The following is a 24,952-nucleotide window of genomic DNA, read 5'->3' as shown; positions in this document are numbered from 1 at the left end:
TATATATATATATATATATATATACATAATAATAATAATAATAAATGTTGCATCAGTAGTACCACCAGTACATCAGGAACTAGTAAGATAAGAGCAACAGCAACACTGCAACCACCACTAGCGGCTTTACCTGATGTTGAAGATGGGCGGGAGGTGGGAGTTTTGGCGGGTGAGAGTGTGGGTGGGCTGGAGTATGAGGGTTGGGTGGCTCATTGGGTGGGAGGGATGGGGGGCGACGGGGTTCAGTTACCGATAGTATAAATATGGGTTGTGAGTGGCGGGGGCGAGCCAGTGATAGACAGAAGCCTGCACAGTCTTCATAGGTGAGCGTTACTGCGAGTGACCTCTATATTGTCCTGTGATCTGTGACCTGTGACCTCTCGTGCCCCTAAACGAAGAGCAGAAACTGTTGCGTAAAACCTGTTAGAGAACGTGTTAATGTTGGATGATCAGCGACCCTGGCATGTCCCCTTGACTCAACAGAATTCACCCACCTGTCTTTCCCACTTACATCAGTGAAAAGGAACAAAGTGTGTGAGTCAGGTGAAGGTGGAAGTAAGTGTTGGCAAGCAGAGAGTGGGCGGGGGTCCCGGCAGCTGCCCAACACCACACGTGTCCTCTCTGCCTGGCAGGAAAAAAATATTTGTGGAGCAAAAATAGGCTTAAACTAACGTAGCGTCAGAATTTATTAACAAGAGTATCAACACACACACATTCACACTCACATACTCAATTATTCTCAGAAAATCATGGAGATGGTTACAGAAAACAACGAGTGAAAACAAAACTAATAATTTTATCTTACGTGATTGTGACTAGTTCCTTGAAGTCAGTGCGTGTTCATCACAAACTCACGGGATTTAACAGTCAGATCTTGTTTTCTGGAGACGCCCATGAGTTCTTTATAAACCTTTTGCTTATAGCAGTGAAACTCATCAATTCTGCAAAGTTGAGAAAACTAAAGGTGGGTAAAAAAAAAAAACAGTATGATGCTAGTATAAACAGCTTGAAATCAGGATCTGTGTTGACACAAGTGTACACAGCATCAGAACAGCACCATGCCTGGGCCAGTCTTGAAACTCTCTAGCCCAGTCAGTGACTCCTCTCACGACCTGGCCATGTTTGAGTCCTGTGAGGATATGTCACAGGCCTGGGGAGGACTCAATGGCAATCTGTCACAGGAAAGCCTCTACCATGACTGCAACAAGCAACACCACATCGACTACCAGAGAGAATATGTGAATTGGACTGACTTCAGATACTCAGACACTAACACCACAGAAATGCCGACAAAAGAGATATATAAAATGGCGACAACTTCAGCCAAGAATAAAATGATCAAGACAGAGAAGCAAGTGCGGGAAATTGGTTTAACTCACACAAAAGAAAGTTTTGAAGACATGGAGGTAGAAAACAGTGAAGCAGCGGAGACTATTAATGTGCCAGTAGTAGAGGCATGTCTCAGTGTAGACATAAACACTTCCCTCACCCGGAAAAAAATAGCCTCCGTCCAGATGGGCCGGACTCTGTCCTACGTTGATAAAGATGATCCCGAGGAATCACCTACACGTCGTCTGCAAGCTGTTCACACCAACGAAAGTGTCGATATAGCAACTGCTCCGAAGCGTCCCTCTGATCACTCTGAAAATCAAGAGAATCCCAAGATGCTGTCTAGTGGCTACCAGAGTAACCGTGTGTACCGCAACCCATCTTACCACTTTGCCGTCAAGGACACGACTATACTCTCTCCTAGACACGTAGTTAAGACTGAATCTTTCGATCAAGACACTAGCATTTTCGAGGACTGTTTACCTTGCGACGAGCATCACGTCCACAGCGCCACTGAGGAGAAGAAAGTATCAGAAAGTTGCAAACGTCACTTGTCTACAGGGGATGAGATTACCTTGCCCCTGGCACCCAACATGCCTCGCAGTGTTTCCTTCAGTGGCCCAGAAATCTTGTCCCCGCCTTTCCCTGCCGGTGGCAGTCTGTCGGAGGGACACAGTCGAAGCGGCAGTGCATCGCAGCTATCAGCCCCCACCTCGAAGTGTTCCTCCCCTCCCTCTGAGAAATCCTCACCGAGAATCGTTCGTGGCTCTGCCATTACCCGCAGTTTTCGTAGACTGTTTAGTTCTCCAGCTCGCAATACTCCCTCCAGCCCACCAGAGGAGTTCTGGCCAGACATCCCAGACTCGCAGCCATCTCCTACTTCAGAGCCAAGAACACCATCTCGACTTCGTAAGCTGAGTAATACAATCTCCCGCCATCTTACACCTCGTTCCAAGATGAGTGACAAGACCACCTTTGCGGGTACAAACGGCCACCAGATGTTGAGTGTCAACGGCGCGCCCGTACACGCTGATACGCAGAACTTGGTAGAGTACGAAAACTTGCTGAAGCTCTTCTGCTGTTCAGGGTGCCAGGTTTTCATGGCACCACCCCTTCACCAGTGCCGCAAGGGTCATCTGGTGTGTGGTACCTGTCGCCTCACCCTAAAGCAAACTTGCCCCGTCTGCAAACAGCGCTTCGCTGACAACACCAACATGATGATGGAGCAAGTGAGTCAAACCTCACCCCTTTTGTTATTACTATTATTATTATTATTATTATTATTATTAGTAGTAGTAGTAGTAGTAGTAGTAATAGTAGTAGTAGTAGTAGTAGTATAACCAAGGAGAAGTGGTAAATTTGTAGAGTCATACAGCGAGCTGGAGAATGAGAAAGAACCAGGTTTGAATTAAAGTGAGAGTTCCAAATTCTGGGATGAAGAGTCATTCTGTGAGTGCGAAGGCACCTCTTCCCTTGAAGGACCTGTCTTGTTAAATGACCATGATAAAAAGATGACTGAGACAATAGATGTAGACAGGATAGATAAGACAGGATACACTACTAAGGCTTTATTAGGTGCTATGGACATGATAAGGTTACCAATGAGACATGAGGTGCACTGATTATGGTAAAGACATGACTGACGCACGAAGAATTTCATGAGACTTTCTTAGTTATTTACTCTACTGTTTTGAACAGAAGCTTTCTAGTTATGACAGCTAACCTGTGTGTGTGTGTGTGTGTGTGTGTGTGTGTGTGTGTGTGTGTGTGTGTGTGTGTGTGTGTGTGTGTGTGTGTGTGTGTGTGTGTGTGTGTGTGTGTGTGTGTGTGCGTGCGCGCACGTTTAGTCACCTATCTGTAATTGCTGGGGTTGATTCATAGCTGCTAGCCCCACCTCTTCGCTAGTCGCTACTAGTGTGTATGAAAGAGAAAGAGAGAGAGAGAGAGAGAGAGAGATAGAGACGGTTATAAATGTGAAAGCCAGTTATCAAAAACAGATATTGTGTTCGAACTACACAAAAAACAAGTCTGAAATGGAGTGGTGCAGATACTGACCTGTCAAGTTGTGGACTCAAACCACCGTCACTGAAATTCTAAATCTATTATTATTATTATTAATCAGTCGTTGTTGTTGTTCGTTGTTTATGTGTTGTTGTTGTTGACTAGTAAACAAAGGCCAGCTCACATAATGGATAAAAAGGTTTTTATGTTTGGCTGACGCCTAGGGCACTGAGAGGCAAGATGGCTGACTGATACAGTGTCCAGCTGACACTGCAACACACACGACAGTATCACTCTGCAGCACACTCTACAGTGCCACTCTGCAGCACACTCTACAGTGCCACTCTGCAGCGCACTTTAGTGTCACTTTATAAAACACTCTACAGTGTCACTGCAACACACACTACAGTGTCACTGCAATACTACAGTGTCACTACAACACACACTACAGTGTCACTTTGCAATACACACTACAGTGTCGCTGCAATACTGCAGTGTCACTCTGCAACACACACTAGTGTTACTGCAATACTACAGTGTCACTCTGCAACACACACTAGTGTCACTGCAATACTACAGTGTCACTGCAACACACTCCAAGGAGTTTACAAGTAAAAAAATATATATAAGCGTAGGAAGACGGTGGGAGAGAGAGAGAGAGAGAGAGAGAGAGAGAGAGAGAGAGAGAGAGAGAGTTACATCATCTTCCGGCAAGGAGTAAATTTTGGCTTACTAAAATGAAAGATACAAGTGCGTTTAAACTGGTCTATAACTCGACATATCAGGAGAGGGGGGGGTATGATACCGGTATCATACTGGTATGATACCGGTATAATGAGAGAGGCACTGGTGATATATTTACCTTTCCCTGTCATGATACCGTCTCCGTGGCATGAGTGATGAGTTAGGAAGTGTGTGAGTGAATGAAGGAGTGAACAAGGCAGTGTGTGAGTGAATTATGGAGTGAACAAGGCAGTGTGTGAGTGAATTATGGAGTGAATAAGGCAGTGTGTGAGTGAATTATGGAGTGAATAAGGCAGTGTGTGAGTGAATTATGGAGTGAATAAGGCAGTGTGTGAGTGAATTATGGAGTGAATAAGGCAGTGTGTGAGTGAATTATGGAGTGAACAAGGCATGAGTGAATTATGGAGTGAATAAGGCAGTGTGTGAGTGAATTATGGAGTGAATAAGGCAGTGTGTGAGTGAATTATGGAGTGAATAAGGCAGTGTGTGAGTGAATTATGAGTGAATTATGGATTGAATAAGGCAGTGTGTGAGTGAATTATGGAGTGAATAAGGCAGTGTGTGAGTGAATTATGGAGTGAATAAGGCAGTGTGTGAGTGAATTATGGAGTGAATAAGGCAGTGTGTGAGTGAATTATGGAGTGAATAAGGCAGTGTGTGAGTGAATTATGGAGTGAATAAGGCAGTGTGTGAGTGAATGAAGGAGTGCTTAGTAGGAGGGTAGGCAGTAAGAGAAAGTGAATTAGCGAGTGTATAACTGGTTAACACAGTCTTCAACACAACACTAACACAGTCTTCAACACAACACTAACACAGTCTTCAACACAACACTAACACAATCTTCAACACAACACTAACACAATCTTCAACACAACACTAACACAATCTTCAACACAACACTAACACAATCTTCAACACAACACTAACACAATCTTCAACACAACACTAACACAATCTTCAACACAACACTAACACAGTCTTCAACACAACACTAACACAATCTTCAACACAACACTTATACAGTCTTTAACACAACACTAACACAGTCTTCAACACAACACTAACACAATCTTCAACACAACGCTTATACAATCTTCAACACAACGCTTATACAATCTTCAACACAACACTAACACAGTCTTCAACACAACGCTTATACAATCTTCAACACAACGCTTATACAATCTTCAACACAACACTAACACAATCTTCAACACAACACTAACACAATCTTCAACACAACACTAACACAGTCTTCAACACAACGCTTATACAATCTTCAACACAACACTAACACAGTCTTCAACACAACACTAACACAGTCTTCAACACAACACTAACACAGTCTTCAACACAACACTAACACAGTCTTTAACACAACACTAACACAGTCTTCAACACAACACTAACACAGTCTTCAACACAACGCTTATACAATCTTCAACACAACACTAACACAATCTTCAACACAACACTAACACAATCTTCAACACAACACTAACACAGTCTTCAACACAACGCTTATACAATCTTCAACACAACACTAACACAGTCTTCAACACAACACTAACACAGTCTTTAACACAACACTAACACAGTCTTCAACACAACACTAACACAGTCTTTAACACAACACTAACACAGTCTTTAACACAACACTAACACAGTCTTCAACACAACACTAACACAGTCTTTAACACAACACTAACACAGTCTTCAACACAACGCTTATACAATCTTCAACACAACACTAACACAGTCTTCAACACAACACTTATACAGTCTTCAACACAACACTAACACAATCTTCAACACAACACTAACACAGTCTTCAACACAACGCTTATACAATCTTCAACACAACACTAACACAGTCTTCAACACAACACTTATACAGTCTTCAACACAACACTAACACAATCTTCAACACAACACTAACACAGTCTTCAACACAACGCTTATACAATCTTCAACACAACACTAACACAGTCTTCAACAGTACAGAAAATATAAACTAGTGTTACGCTAGGCTAGCTGAACATAAGCCTCCCTATATAACGCATAGATCACCGTCAATAACGAAATAAACACCGACTCACGAAATCGTAATGACACGATTGCAAACAAACCATACCACGGGCGGGATTTGAACCCGCGGTCAGAGAGTCTCAAAACTCGAGACCGTCGCGTTAGCCACTGGACCAGCTAGCCACAATAAGATTCGTCCAACTATTTATATTTCTACACCATAGGAGGGGACTTGAGCTAGAGTTCATCACGGCCACGCTGGCTGGAGATTCGTCTGTAAAAACTTGCATTTGTGGTCACAGTGGTGGCCTATGCTAACCTTCCTATGGTGTAGAAATATACCTAGTTGGACGAATCTTATTGTGGCTAGCTGGTCCAGTGGCTAACGCGACGGTCTGGAGTTTTGAGACTCTCTGACCGCGGGTTTAAATCCCGCCCGTGGTATGGTTTGTTTTAAACACCGACGAATGGATTACGTAGTAAGTTTGAGCGTTGATATAGTGAAGCTGTGTTTAAGCTGAAGCTTCTGCTGCAGCTCGGAAACCCAACAAGCTGAGCCTCAGTGAAGGATGAGCGACCTGCTTCAGATTTAAAGATTACAGAATTTACGAAGACTATTTAGCCTGACGCTGGCATCAAGAATATGTTACTTAATATTAATTATTATTATTATTATTATTATTATTATTATTATTATTATTATTATTATTATTAATTATTATTATTATTTATTATTATTAATTATTTATTATTATTATTAATGTTAATTACTGTTATTATTAATTATTATTAATAATTACTATTATTTATTTATTATTATTAATTTATTTATTTATTATTATTTATAAGGAGTCGGGTTTCACCCATGAAAGAGGGTAGCTCCAGTTCCTCGTATCAACATTACGTTAGAGGTTTATATAAGATAATAAGAATAAAAGTACACTACAGTAGGCCTACTTGCCCATGCTTGGCAAGCCCCTCTCATACTCAATCATCCCCACTCATACCCTCCCATTCTCACTCACGCCCAACCATTCCCACTCACACCCAGCCCTTCCCACTCACACGCAACCATTCCCACTCACACCCAACCCTTCCCACTCACTTCTTTCGCTCCTCTACAAATAATAATATATTAATTATTTCCTATACACGTTCTAAATCTGAATTCATCCATCTTTAATTTACTTCTTCGTGTTTTCTCATGGTTGGATATGCTGACCACTTGGTATATATTATCTTTATTTATACCTCTCTTACAAATCTTAGTCACATCTTCCCTATTTCTAAGTTTTGCAGGAGAATGTAGGTTAAGGCTCTCTGTATCTCTTCGTAGAGGAGAGTTTTAACCCCTGAGGCTAGTGTTGACATCCATGTGTGTGTGTGTGTATGTATGTATTTACTCACCTATATGTGGCTGCAGGGGTCTAGTAACAGCTCCTGGCCCCCACTCTTCGCTGGTCGCTACTAGGTCCTCCGTCCCTCCTCCATGAGCTTTATCATACCTCGTCTTAAAACTATGTATAGTTCCTGCCTCCGCTATATCACTTGCCAGACTATTCCACTTCCTGACAACTCTGTGACTGAAGAAATACTTCCTAACATCCCTTTGACTCATCTGAGTCTTCAGCTTCCAACTGTGACCCCTTGTTTCTGTGTCCCATCTCTGGAACATCCTGTCTCTGTCCACCTTATCTATTCCTCGCAGTATTTTGTATTTCGTTATCATATCTCCCCTAACCCCCTTGTCCTCCAGTGTCGTCAGGCAGATTTCCCTTAACCTTTCTTCGTAGGACATTCCCCTTAGCTCTGGAACTAGCCTTGTGTGTGTGTGTGTGTGTGTGTGTGTGTGTGTGTGTGTGTGTGTGTGTGTGTGTACTCACCTACTTGAGGTTGCGGGAGTCGAGTCCGAACTCCTGGCCCCGCCTCTTCACTGATCGCTACTGGGTCCTCTCTCTCTCTGCTTCCTGAACTTTGTCATACCTCTTCTTAAAACTATGTATGGTTCCTGCCTCCACTACTTCACTTGCTAGGCTATTCCACTTGCTGACAACTCTATGACTGAAGAAATACTTCCTAACATCCCTTTGACTCATCTGAGTCTTCAGCTTCCAGTTGTGATCCCTTGTCCCTGTGTCCCCTCTCCGGAACATCCTATCTCCGTCCACCTTGTCTATTCCCCGCAGTATCTTGTATGTCGTTATCATGTCTCCCCTGACCCTTCTGTCCTCCAGTGTCGTCAGTCCGATTTCCCTTAACCTTTTCTCGTACGACATTCCCTTGAGCTCTGGGACTAGCCTTGTTGCAAACCTTTGTACTTTCTCTAACTTCTTGACGTGCTTGACCAGGTGTGGGTTCCAGACTGGTGCTGCATACTCCAGTATGGGCCTAACATACACAGTGTACAGTGTCTTGAACGATTCCTTATTAAGGTATCGGAACACTATTCTCAGGTTTGCCAGGCGCCCGTATGCTGCAGCAGTTATTTGATTGATGTGTGCCTCCGGTGATGTGCTCGGTGTTATGGTCACCCCAAGGTCTTTCTCCCTGAGTGAGGTCTGTAGTCTTTGTCCACCTAGCCTATACTCTGTCTGCGGTCTTCTTTGCCCCTCCCCAATCTTCATGACTTTGCATTTGGCTGGATTGAATTCGAGAAGCCAGTTACTGGACCACATGTCCAGCCTGTCCAGGTCTCTTTGCAGTCCTGCCTCATCCTCGTCCGATTTAATTCTTCTCATCAACTTCACGTCATCTGCGAACAGGGACACTTCAGAGTCTATTCCTTCCATTATGTCGTTCACATATATCAAAAATAGCACTGGTCCTAGAACTGACCCCTGTGGGACCCCGCTCGTAACAGGCGCCCACTGTGATACCTCTTCACGTACCATGACTCGTTGCTGCCTCCCTGTCAGGTATTCCCTTATCCATTGCAGTGCCCTCCCTTTTACATGCGCCTGATCCTCCAGCTTCTGCACTAATCTCTTGTGGGGAACTGTGTCAAAGGCCTTCCTGCAGTCAAGGAAAACGCAATCTACCCACCCCTCTCCCTCGTGTCTTACTTCTGTCACCTTGTCATAAAACTCCTCCTCCTCCTGATAATCTTCTCCATGACTTTGCACACAATACATGTCAGAGACACAGGTGTGTGTGTGTGTGTGTGTGTGTGTGTGTGTGTGTGTGTGTGTGTGTGTGTGTGTGTGTGTGTGTGTGTGTGTGTGTGTGTGTGTGTGTGTGTGTGTGTGTGTGTGTGTGTGTGTGTGTGTGTGTGTGTGTGTGTGTGTGTGTGTGTGTGTGTGTGTGTGTGTGTGTGTGTGTGTGTGTGTGTGTGTGTGTGTGTGTGTGTGTGTTTAGCTATTCGTAAATGTTTGTTTTATTCTGCTGAAGGTTGAGCTCCTACACCCGGTCCTGAGGTGAGGTTGTCCTCAGTCATCACCTCTCAACCGAGGAGTGGAGTCCACCTCCAGGGTGTCAGTCTTCACTGTACCACACTGTACTACACTGTACCACACTGTACTACACTGTACCACACTGTACTACACTGTAGTACACTGTACCACACTGTACTACACTGTACCACACTGTACTACACTGTACCACACTGTATTACACTGTACTACACTGTACTACACTGTACCACACTACTACACGGTACTACACTGTAACACACTGTAACACACTATACCACACTATACCACACTGTAACGCACTGCAACACACTGTATCACACTGTACCACACTGTAACACTAACGCACTGTACCACACTGTACCACACTGTAACACACTGTACAACATTGTAACACACTGTACCACACTGTAACATATTGTACCACACTGTACCACAATGCAACACTGCACCACACTGTAACGCTGCACCACACTGTAACACCGCACCACACTGTAACAGTGTACCACACTGTAACACTATACCACACTGTAACACTACCACATTGTAACACTGCACCACACTGTAACACTATACCACACTGTAACACTGTACCACACTAACATTGCACCACATTGTAACACTGCACCACACTGTATCACACTGTAACACTTTACCACACTGTAATACTGCACCACACTGTAACACTGTACCAGACTGTAACACTGCACCACACTGTAACACTGTACCACACTGTAACATTGCACCAGACTGTAACACTGCACCACACTGTAACGCTGCACCACACTGTAACACTGCACCACACTGTAGAACTGTACCACACTGTAACACTGTAGCACACTGTAACACTGTACCACAATGTAACACTATACCACACTGTAACACTGCACCACACTGTAACACGGCACCACACTGCACATTGTAACACTGTACCACACTGTAACACTGCACCACACTGTAACACTGCACCACACTGTAACACCGCACCACACTGCACCACATTGTAACATTGCACCACACTGTAACACCGCACCACACTGCACCACATTGTAACACTGTACCATACTGTAACACTGCACCACATTGTAATACTGCACCACACTGTAACTCTGCACCACATTGTAACACTGCACCACATTGTAACACTGCACCACACTGTAACACCGCACCACACTGTAACACTGCACCAGATTGTAACACTGCAAAACACTGTAACATCGTACCACACTGCACCACATTGTAACATTGCACCACACTGTAACACCGCACCACATTGTAACACTGCACCACACTGTAACACCGCACCACATTGTAATACTGCACCACACTGTAACACTGCACCACACTGTAACACCGCACCACACTGCACCACATTTTAACACTGTACCACACTGTAACACTGCACCACATTGTAACACTGTACCACACTGTAACACCGCACCACATTGTAACACTGCACCACATTGTAACACTGCACCACACTGTAACACCGCACCACATTGTAACACTGTACCACATTGTAACACTGCACCACATTGTAACACTGCACCACACTGTAACACTGCACCACACTGTAACACTGCACCACACTGTAACACTGCACCACACTGTAACACTGCACCACACTGTAACACTGCACCACACTGTAACACTGCACCACACTGTAACACTGTACCACACTGTAACACTGCACCACACTGTAACACTGCACTACACTGTAACACTGCACCACACTGTAACACTGCACCACACTGTAACACTGCACCACACTGTAACATTGCACCACACTGTAACACTGCACCACACTGTAACACTGTACCACACTGTAACACTGCACCACACTGTAACACTGCACCACACTGTAACACTGCACCACACTGTAACACTGCACCACACTGTAACACTGCACCACACTGTAACACTGTAACACTGTACCACACTGTAACACTGTACCACACTGTAACACTGTACCACACTGTAACACTGCACCACACTGTAACACTGCACCACACTGTAACACTGCACCACACTGTAACACTGCACCACACTGTAACACTGCACCACACTGTAACACTGCACCACACTGTAACACTGCACCACACTGTAACACTGTACCACACTGTAACACTGCACCACACTGTAACAACACTGTAACACTGCAGTGTACCACACACAGTGTACCACACTGTAACACTGTACCACACTGTAACATTGCACCACACTGTAACACTACACTGTAACACTGTAACACTGCACTACACTGTACCACACTGTAACACTGCACCACAATGTAACACTGTACCACAACACTGTAACACACCACACTGTAACACTGCACCACACTGTAACACTGCACCACACTGTAACACTGCACCACACTGTAACACTGCACCACACTGTAACACTGTACCACACTGTAACACTGCACCACACTGTAACACTGTAACACTGTACCACACTGTAACACTGTACCACACTGTAACACTGTACCACACTGTAACACTGTACCACACTGTAACACTGCAACACTGTACCACACTGTAACACTGCACCACACTGTAACACTGCACCACACTGTAACACTGCACCACACTGTAACACTGCACCACACTGTAACACTGCACCACACTGTAACACTGCACCACACTGTAACACTGCACCACACTGTAACACTGCACCACACTGTAACACTGCACCACACTGTAACACTGCACCACACTGTAACACTGTACCACACTGTAACACTGTACCACACTGTAACACTGCACCACACTGTAACACTGCACCACACTGTAACACTGCACCACACTGTAACACTGCACCACACTGTAACACTGCACCACACTGTAACACTGCACCACACTGTAACACTGTACCACACTGTAACACTGCACCACACTGTAACACTGCACCACACTGTAACACTGCACCACACTGTACCACACTGTAACACTGTACCACACTGTAACACTGTAACACTGCACTACACTGTACCACACTGTAACACTGTACCACACTGTAACACTGTACCACACTGTAACACTGCACCACACTGTAACACTGCACCACACTGTAACACTGCACCACACTGTAACACTGTACCACACTGTAACACTGCACCACACTGTAACACTGCACCACACTGTAACACTGCACCACACTGTAACACTGCACCACACTGTAACACTGCACCACACTGTAACACTGCACCACACTGTAACACTGTACCACACTGTAACACTGTACCACACTGTAACACTGCACCACACTGTAACACTGCACCACACTGTAACACTGTACCACACTGTAACACTGTACCACACTGTAACACTGCACCACACTGTAACACTGTACCACACTGTAACACTGCACCACACTGTAACACTGCACCACACTGTAACACTGTACCACACTGTAACACTGCACTACACTGTACCACACTGTAACACTGTACCACACTGTAACACTGCACCACACTGTAACACTGTACCACACTGTAACACTGCACCACACTGTAACACTGCACCACACTGTAACACTGCACCACACTGTAACACTGTACCACACTGTAACACTGCACCACACTGTAACACTGCACCACACTGTAACACTGCACCACACTGTAACACTGCACCACACTGTAACACTGTAACACTGTACCACACTGTAACACTGTACCACACTGTAACACTGCACTACACTGTACCACACTGTAACACTGTACCACACTGTAACACTGCACTACACTGTACCACACTGTAACACTGTACCACACTGTAACACTGCACTACACTGTACCACACTGTAACACTGTACCACACTGTAACACTGTACCACACTGTAACACTGTACCACACTGTAACACTGCACCACACTGTAACACTGCACCACACTGTAACACTGCACCACACTGTAACACTGTAACACTGCACCACACTGTAACACTGCACCACACTGTAACACTGCACCACACTGTAACACTGCACCACACTGTAACACTGCACCACACTGTAACACTGCACCACACTGTAACACTGCACCACACTGTAACACTGCACCACACTGTAACACTGCACCACACTGTAACACTGCACCACACTGTAACACTGCACCACACTGTAACACTGCACCACACTGTAACACTGCACCACACTGTAACACTGCACCACACTGTAACACTGCACCACACTGTAACACTGCACCACACTGTAACACTGCACCACACTGTAACACTGTACCACACTGTAACACTGCACCACACTGTAACACTGCACCACACTGTAACACTGCACCACACTGTAACACTGCACCACACTGTAACACTGCACCACACTGTAACACTGTACCACACTGTAACACTGTACCACACTGTAACACTGTACCACACTGTAACACTGCACCACACTGTAACACTGCACCACACTGTAACACTGCACCACACTGTAACACTGCACCACACTGTAACACTGCACCACACTGTAACACTGTACCACACTGTAACACTGTACCACACCGTCACCTTGCATGGCTACCTCGCGCCTCTTGAATGTGTAGTCATATCTCTTCCTCCTAAACTATTATTATTTATTATTATATTATTATTTATTATAATTATTATAAATATCTGTATTGTTTACTTTTATTATAATGATTATTTTTATAATAATAATTATTCTTATAATTATTATTGGAGGTTGTAAAGCGACTGAGTATAGGAGATATTCTCGTTAAACACGAGGAACGGAAAGTTATCTCCACTTCCTTGGATCAAGAGCCACTCATTATAATGGCACCCTTTCTTGGCTCCCCCCATCTGTTAGTCTACTCCCCCTATCCCCCATTTTTCTCCTCATTATGGCTCTTACTCCTCGGATCAAGAGTCCTTGACTAGCACCAATGTACCCTCTTTGAAGGGTAACCTTGGTAAAAGTCTACCCTCTATCTATCACCCCTCCCCCCCTCCACCCATTCAGTCTATCTTGGGGAGATAGTCTACCCTCTATCTATCACCCCCCCCCCCCTCCACCCATTCAGTCTATCTTGGGGAGATAGTCTACCCTTTATCTATCACCCCTCCCCCCCTCCAAACATTCAGTCTATCTTGGGGAGATAGTCTACCCTCTATCACCCCCCCTCCACCCATTCAGTCTATCTTGGGGAGATAGTCTACCCTCTATCACCCCCCCTCCACCCATTCAATCTATCTTGGGGAGATAGTCTACCCTCTATCTATCACCCCCCCTCCACCCATTCAGTCTATCTTGGGGAGATAGTCTACCCTCTATCACCCCCCCTCCACCCATTCAGTCTATCTTGGGGAGATAGTCTACCCTCTATCTATCACCCCCCCCCCCTCCACCCATTCAGTCTATCTTGGGGAGATAGTCTCCCCTCTATCTATCACCCCCCCCCTCCACCCATTCAGTCTATCTTGGGGAGATTCTGGCAGTCATAGACATTATAGCTGCCAGAACAGACTCATTTATACACTGTTTTAAGAACTTATAAACCACATATCCGTTCCCTGGAGGTCATACACAAGCTTAAAGTATTTCTTCGTTAGTCTAGCCACAGAACTAGTGAGTCCTGGTTATATAATCCAGCCACATACATCAGCCACATACACCAGCCACATACATCAGCCACATACATCAGCCACATACATCAGGCACATACATCAGCCACATACATCAGGCACATACATCAGGCACATACATCAGGCACATACACCAGCCACATACATTAGGCACATACACTGGGAACATACACCAGCCACATACATCAGGCACATACACCAGCCACATACATCAGGCACATACACCAGCCACATACATCAGGCACATACACCAGGCACATACACCAGCCACATACATCAGGCACATACACCAGGCACATACACCAGCCACATACATTAGGCACATACACTGGGAACATACACCAGCCACATACATCAGGCACATACACCAGCCACATACACCAGCCACATACACCAGGCACATACACCAGCCACATACACCGGGCACATACACCAGCCACATACATCAGGCACATACACCGGGCACATACACCAGCCACATACATCAGGCACATACACCAGCCACATACACCAGCCACATACACCAGGCACATACACCAGCCACATACACCGGGCACATACACCAGCCTCATACATCAGGCACATACACCGGGCACATACACCAGCCACATACACCAGCCACATACACCAGGCACATACACCAGCCACATACACCGGGCACATACACCAGCCACATACATCAGGCACATACACCAGCCACATACACCAGCCACATACACCAGGCACATACACCAGCCACATACACCGGACACATACACCAGCCACATACATCAGGCACATACACCGGGCACATACACCAGCCACATACACCAGCCACATACATCAGGCACATACACCGGGCACATACACCAGCCACATACATCAGGCACATACACCGGGCACATACACCAGCCACATACATCAGCCACATACACCGGGCACATACACCAGCCACATACACCAGCCACATACACCAGCCACATACACCAGCCACATACATCAGGCACATACACCAGCCACATACATCAGGCACATACACCGGGAACATACACCAGCCACATACATCAGGCACATACACCAGCCACATACATCAGGCACATACACCAGCCACATACATCAGACACATACACCGGGAACATACACCAGCCACATACATCAGGCACATACACCGGGAACATACACCAGCCACATACATCACGCACATACACCGGGAACATACACCAGCCACATACATCAGGCATATACACCAGCCACATACATCAGGCACATACACCAGCCACATACACCGGGAACATACACCGGGCACATACACCAGCCACATACATCAGGCACATACACCGGGAACATACACCAGCCACATACATCAGGCACATACACCGGGAACATACACCAGCCACATACATCACGCACATACACCGGGAACATACACCAGCCACATACATCAGGCACATACACCAGCCACATACATCAGGCACATACACCAGCCACATACATCAGGCACATACATCAGCCACATACACCGGGAACATACACCGGGCACATACACCGGGCACATACATCAGGCACATACACCGGGAACATACACCGGGCACATACACCAGGCACATACACCGGGAACATACACCGGGCACATACACCGGGCACATACACCGGGCACATACACCAGCCACATACATCAGGCACATACACCGGGCACATACACCAGCCACATACATCATGCACATACACCGGGCACATACACCGGCCACTTACATCAGGCACATACATCAGGCACATACACCAGCCACATACATCAGGCACATACACCAGCCACATACATCAGGCACATACACCAGCCACATACATCAGGCACATACACCAGCCACATACACCGGGCACATACATCAGGCACATACACCAGCCACATACACCAGGCACATACACCAGCCACATACACCAGCCACATACACCGGGCACATACACCGGGAACATACACCGGGCACATACACCGGGCACATACACCGGGCACATACACCAGCCACATACATCAGGCACATACACCGGGCACATATACAGGCCACTTACATCAGGCACATACATCAGGCACATACACCGGGAACATACACCAGCCACATACATCAGGCACATACATCAGGCACATACACCGGGAACATACACCAGCCACATACATCAGGCACATACACCGGGCACATACACCAGCCACATACATCAGGCACATACACCAGGCACATACACCAGGCACATACATCAGGCACATACACCGGGCACATACACCAGGCACATACATCAGGCACATACACCGGGCACATACACCAGGCACATACACCAGGCACATACATCAGGCACATACACCAGGCACATACACCAGGCACATACACCAGGCACATACACCGGGCACATACACCGGGCACATACACCGGGCACATACACCAGCCACATACATCAGGCACATACACCAGGCACATACATCAGGCACATACACCGGGCACATACACCTGCCACATACATCAGGCACATACACCAGGCACATACACCAGGCACATACATCAGGCACATACACCAGGCACATACACCAGCCACATACATCAGGCACATACACCGGGCACATACACCAGCCACATACATCAGGCACATACACCAGGCACATACACCAGGCACATACACCAGGCACATACACCAGGAACATACACCAGGCACATACACCAGGCACATACACCAGGCACATACACCAGGCACATACACCAGGCACATACACCAGGCACATACACCAGGCACATACACCAGACACATACACCAGGCACATACACCAGGAACATACACCAGACACATACACCAGGAACATACACCAGGAACATACACTAGGCACATACACCAGGAACATACACCAGGAACATACACCAGGCACATACACCAGGCACATACACCAGGCACATACACCAGGCACATACACCAGCCACATACATCAGGCACATACACCGGGCACATACACCGGGCACATACACCAGGCAGATATACCAGGCACATACACCAGGCAGATACACCAGGCACATACACCAAACACATACACCAAGCACATACACCAGGCACATACACCAAGCACATACACCAAACACATACACCAAGCACATACACCAGGCATATACATCAGGCACATACACCAGGCACATACATCACGCACATACACCGGACACATACACCAGGCACATACATCAGGCACACACACCGGGTATATACACCAGGCACATACATAAGGCACATACACCGGGCACATACACCAGGCAGATACAACAGGCACATACACCAAGCACATACACCAGGCACATACACCAAGCACATACACCAAGCACATACACCAGGCACATTCATCAGGCACATACACCAAGCACATACACCAGACACATACACCAGGTACATACACCGGCTCATACACCAGGCACATACACCAGGCACATACACTAGGCACATACATCAAGTACATACATCAGGCACATACACCAAGCACATACACCAGGCACATACACCAGGCACATACACCAGGCACATACACCAGGCACATACACCAGGCACATACACCAGGCACATACACCAAGCACATACACCAAGCACATACACCAGGCATATACATCAGGCACATACACCAGGCACATACATCAGACACATACACCAAGCACATACACCAGGCACATACACCAGGCATATACATCAGGCACATACATCAGGCACATACACCAAGCACATACACCAAGCACATACACCAGGCATATACATCAGGCACATACATCAGGCACATACACCAAGCACATACACCAAGCACATACACCAAGCACATACACCAGGCATATACATCAGGCACATACATCAGGCACATACACCAAGCACATACACCAGGCATATACATCAGGCACATACACCAGGCACATACACCAGGCACATACACCAGGTACATACACCGGCTCATACACCAGGTACATACACCAGGCACATACACCAGGAACATACACCAGGAACATACACCAGGAACATACACCAGGAACATACACCAGGAACATACACCAGGAACATACAACAGGAACATACAACAGGAACATACACCAGGAACATACACCAGGAACATACACCAGGAACATACACCAGCCACATACACCAGGAGCATACACCAGATACATACACTAGGCACATACACCAGGAACATACACCAGGAACATACACCAGACACATACACCAGGAACATACACCAGGAACATACACCAGGAACATACACCAGGAACATACAACAGGAACATACAACAGGAACATACACCAGGAACATACACCAGGAACATACACCAGGAACATACACCAGGAACATACACCAGGAACATACACCAGGAACATACACCAGGAACATACACCAGGAACATACACCAGGAACATACACCAGGAACATACAACAGGAACATACAACAGGAACATACAACAGGAACATACAACAGGAACATACAAAACTTTATTCGATGTTTTTCCCAGAGTTTTTGATCATGTCCGAAGCATTTTTAGAGTCTGTTTGTGTGAGAGACAGAGACAAAGACAGAGACAAAGATAGAGACAAAGACAGAGACAAAGACAGAGACAAAGATAGAGACAAAGAGACGAAGACAGAGACAAAGATAGAGACAAAGACAGAGACAAAGACAGAGACAAAGATAGAGACAAAGACAGAGACAAAGACAGAGACAAAGATAGAGACAAAGATAGAGACAAAGACAGAGACAAAGATAGAGACAAAGATAGAGACAAAGACAGAGACAAAGACAGAGACAAAGATAGAGACAAAGACAGAGACAAAGACAGAGACAAAGATAGAGACAAAGATAGAGACAAAGACAGAGACAAAGATAGAGACAAAGACAGAGACAAAGACAGAGACAAAGATAGAGACAAAGACAGAGACAAAGACAGAGACAAAGATAGAGACAAAGATAGAGACAAAGACAGAGACAAAGATAGAGACAAAGATAGAGACAAAGACAGAGACAAAGACAGAGACAAAGATAGAGACAAAGACAGAGACAAAGACAGAGACAAAGATAGAGACAAAGACAGAGACAAAGACAGAGACAAAGATAGAGACAAAGACAGAGACAAAGACAGAGACAAAGATAGAGACAAAGATAGAGACAAAGACAGAGACAAAGATAGAGACAAAGATAGAGACAAAGACAGAGACAAAGACAGAGACAAAGATAGAGACAAAGACAGAGACAAAGACAGAGACAAAGATAGAGACAAAGATAGAGACAAAGACAGAGACAAAGATAGAGACAGAGACAAAGACAGAGACAAAGATAGAGACAAAGACAGAGACAAAGACAGAGACAAAGATAGAGACAAAGATAGAGACAAAGACAGAGACAAAGACAGAGACAAAGATAGAGACAAAGACAGAGACAAAGATAGAGACAAAGACAGAGACAAAGACAGAGACAAAGACAGAGACAAAGATAGAGACAAAGACAGAGACAAAGACAGAGACAAAGATAGAGACAAAGATAGAGACAAAGACAGAGACAAAGACAGAGACAAAGATAGAGACAAAGACAGAGACAAAGACAGAGACAAAGATAGAGACAAAGACAGAGACAAAGATAGAGACAAAGACAGAGACAAAGACAGAGACAAAGATAGAGACAAAGACAGAGACAAAGACAGAGACAAAGACAAAGACAGAGACAAAGATAGAGACAAAGACAGAGACAAAGACAGAGACAAAGATAGAGACAAAGATAGAGACAAAGACAGAGACAAAGACAGAGACAAAGATAGAGACAAAGACAGAGACAAAGACAGAGACAAAGACAAAGACAGAGACAAAGATAGAGACAAAGACGAAGACAAAGACAGAGACAAAGATAGAGACAAAGATAGAGACAAAGACAGAGACAAAGACAGAGACAAAGATAGAGACAAAGACAGAGACAAAGACAGAGACAAAGATAGAGACAAAGACAGAGACAAAGACAGAGACAAAGACAAAGACAGAGACAAAGATAGAGACAAAGACAGAGACAAAGACAGAGACAAAGATAGAGACAAAGACAGAGACAAAGATAGAGACAAAGATAGAGACAAAGACAGAGACAAAGAGAGAGACAAAGATAGAGACAAAGACAGAGACAAAGAGACAAAGATAGAGACAAAACAGAGACAAAGATAGAGACAAAGACAGAGACAAAGACAGAGACAAAGATAGAGACAAAGACAGAGACAAAGACAGAGACAAAGACAGAGACAAAGATAGAGACAAAGACACAGACAAAGACAGAGACAAAGATATAGACAAAGACAGAGACAAAGACAGAGACAAAGACAGAGACAAAGATAGAGACAAAGACACAGACAAAGACAGAGACAAAGATATAGACAAAGATAGAGACAAAGACAGAGACAAAGACAGAGACAAAGACAGAGACAAAGACAGAGACAAAGACAGAGACAAAGATAGAGACAAAGATAGAGGCAAAGACAGAGACAAAGACAGATACAAAGACAGAGACAAAGACAGAGACAAAGATAGAGACAAAGATAGAGACAAAGATAGAGACAAAGACACAGACAAAGACACAGACAAAGATATAGACAAAGATAGAGACAAAGACAGAGACAAAGACAGAGACAAAGACAGAGACAAAGACAGAGACAAAGACAGAGACAAAGATAGAGACAAAGATAGAGGCAAAGACAGAGACAAAGACAGAGACAAAGACAGAGATAAAGACAGAGACAAAGAGACAAAGATAGAGACAAAGACAGAGACAAAACAGAGACAAAGATAGAGACAAAGACAGAGACAAAGACAGAGACAAAGATAGAGACAAAGACAGAGACAAAGACAGAGACAAAGACAGAGACAAAGATAGAGACAAAGACACAGACAAAGACAGAGACAAAGATATAGACAAAGATAGAGACAAAGACAGAGACAAAGACAGAGACAAAGACAGAGACAAAGACAGAGACAAAGACAGAGACAAAGATAGAGACAAAGATAGAGGCAAAGACAGAGACAAAGACAGATACAAAGACAGAGACAAAGACAGAGACAAAGATAGAGACAAAGATAGAGACAAAGATAGAGACAAAGACACAGACAAAGACACAGACAAAGATATAGACAAAGATAGAGACAAAGACAGAGACAAAGACAGAGACAAAGACAGAGACAAAGACAGAGACAAAGACAGAGACAAAGATAGAGACAAAGATAGAGGCAAAGACAGAGACAAAGACAGAGACAAAGACAGAGACAAAGATAGAGACAAAGATAGAGACAAAGACAGAGACAAAGATAGAGACAAAGACAGAGACAAAGATAGAGACAAAGACAGAGACAAAGATAGAGACAAAGACAGAGACAAAGATAGAAACAAAGACAGAGACAAAGACAGAGACAAAGATAGAGACAAAGACAGAGACAAAGACAGAGACAAAGACAGAGACAAAGATAGAGACAAAGATAGAGACAAAGACAGAGACAAAGATAGAAACAAAGACAGAGACAAAGATAGAGACAAAGACAGAGACAAAGATAGAAACAAAGATAGAGACAAAGAGACAAAGATAGAGACAAAGATAGAGACAAAGATAGAGACAAAGATAGAGACAAAGATAGAGACAAAGATAGAGACAAAGACAGAGACAAAGACAGAGACAAAGATAGAGACAAAGATAGAGACAAAGATAGAGACAAAGACAGAGACAAAGACAGAGACAAAGACAGAGACAAAGACAGAGACAAAGATAGAGACAAAGATAGAGACAAAGATAGAGACAAAGACAGAGACAAAGATAGAGACAAAGATAGAGACAAAGACAGAGACAAAGACAGAGACAAAGATAGAGACAAAGACAGATACAAAGACAGAGACAAAGACAGAGACAAAGACAGAGACAAAGACAGAGACAAAGATAGAGACAAAGATAGAGACAAAGATATAGACAAAGACAGAGACAAAGACAGAGACAAAGACAGAGTCAAAGACAGAGACAAAGGCAGAGACAAAGACAGAGACAAAGACAGAGACAAAAACAGAGACAAAGATAGAGACAAAAACAGAGACAAAGATAGAGACAAAGATAGAGACAAAGACAGAGACAAAGACAGAGACAAAGACAGAGACAAAGACAGAGACAAAGATAGAGACAAAGATAGAGACAAAGATAGAGACAAAGACAGAGACAAAGACAGAGATAAAGATAGAGACAAAGACAGAGACAAAGACAGAGACAAAGACAGAGACAAAGACAGAGACAAAGACAGAGACAAAGACAGAGACAAAGACAGAGAGAGTCAGTCAGAAACAAAGACAGATAGACAGACAAAGACAAAGATAAACAGAGACAACAGAAAAAGTGACAGAAAGGTTTGGGAAGGTTGAAGAATGGTAACATTGTCAAGTATTAATTATTATTATTATTATTATTATTATTATTATTATTATTATTATTATTATTATTATAATACAGTTAGGTTTAGAAATTCGTGGAAAACAACACAAAAAAAGTTGACAAGGAAAATAAGTATTCACATATGTTTTTTATTTGTTGACAAGATTTTCACACAGGTGTTGTCAACACCAAACAGCTGGACAGTGTAGCTGACACTAGCATGACACAGGTGTTGTCAACACCAAGCAGCTGGACAGCGCGGCTGACACTAGCATGACACAGGTGTCAGCACCAAACAGCTGGACAGTGCAGCTGACACTAGCATGACAGAGGTGTTGTCAATACCAAACAGCTGGACAGTGCAGCTGACATTAGCATGACAGAGGTGTTGTCAACACCAAACAGCTGGACAGTGCAGCTGACATTAGTATGACACAGGTGTTGTCAACCCCAAACAGCTGGACAGTGCGGCTGACACTAGTATGACACAGGTGTTGTCAACACCAAACAGCTGGACAGTGCGGCTGACACTAGTATGACACAGGTGTTGTCAACACCAAACAGCTGGACAGTGCAGCTGACACTAGTATGACACAGGTGTTGTCAACCCCAAACAGCTGGACAGTGCGGCTGACACTAGTATGACACAGGTGTTGTCAACACCAAACAGCTGGACAGTGCGGCTGACACTAGTATGACACAGGTGTTGTCAACACCAAACAGCTGGACAGTACGGCTGACACTAGTATGACACAGGTGTTGTCAACACCAAACAGCTGGACAGTGCAGCTGACACTAGCATGACACAGGTGTTGTCAATACCAAACAGTTGGACAGTGCGGCTGACACTAGTATGACACAGGTATTGTCAACAACAAACAGCTGGACAGTGCGGCTGACACTAGCATGACACAGGTGTTGTCAACACCAAACAGCTGGACAGTGCGGCTGACACTAGTATGACACAGGTGTTGTTAGCACCAAACAGCTGGACAGTGCAGCTGACACTAGTATGACAGGTGTTGTTAGCACCAAACAGCTGGACAGTGCAGCTGACACTAGTATGACACGTGTTAGCACCATAGAACTGGGGAGTAATGAGGAAGATCAGACATGTGGGGAGGAATGAGGAAGATCAGACATGTGGGGAGTTATGAGGAAGATCAGACATGTGGGGAGTTATGAGGAAGATCAGACATGTGGGGAGGAATGAGGAAGATCAGACATGTGGGGAGGAATGAGGAAGATCAGACATGTGGGGAGTTATGAGGAAGATCAGACATGTGGGGAGTTATGAGGAAGATCAGACATGTGGGGAGGAATGAGGAAGATCAGACATGTGGGGAGTTATGAGGAAGATCAGATATGTGGGGAGGAATGAGGAAGATCAGACATGTGGGGAGGAATGAGGAAGATCAGACATGTGGGGAGTTATGAGGAATAT

General features: G+C 44.8%; 1 protein-coding gene across 1 annotated transcript in view; it reads left to right on the top strand.

Moving 5' to 3' along the window:
• The first annotated feature begins 270 nt into the window (after nucleotides 1–270).
• Nucleotides 271–24,952, top strand: part of LOC128702369 (uncharacterized) — a 35,950-nt gene continuing 11,268 nt past the window's right edge. Inside the window, exon 1 of the mRNA XM_070102206.1 lies at nucleotides 271–2,558. Within this exon, the coding sequence (XP_069958307.1) occupies nucleotides 1,059–2,558 (1,500 nt within the window). The 5' untranslated portion in view covers nucleotides 271–1,058. The remainder of the gene's footprint in view (nucleotides 2,559–24,952) is intronic.

This window comes from Cherax quadricarinatus, chromosome 80 (genome assembly GCF_038502225.1).
Source record: "Cherax quadricarinatus isolate ZL_2023a chromosome 80, ASM3850222v1, whole genome shotgun sequence".
NCBI classification, from domain to species: Eukaryota; Metazoa; Arthropoda; class Malacostraca; order Decapoda; family Parastacidae; genus Cherax; species Cherax quadricarinatus.
This window is presented reverse-complemented; position numbering and strand designations above follow the sequence as displayed.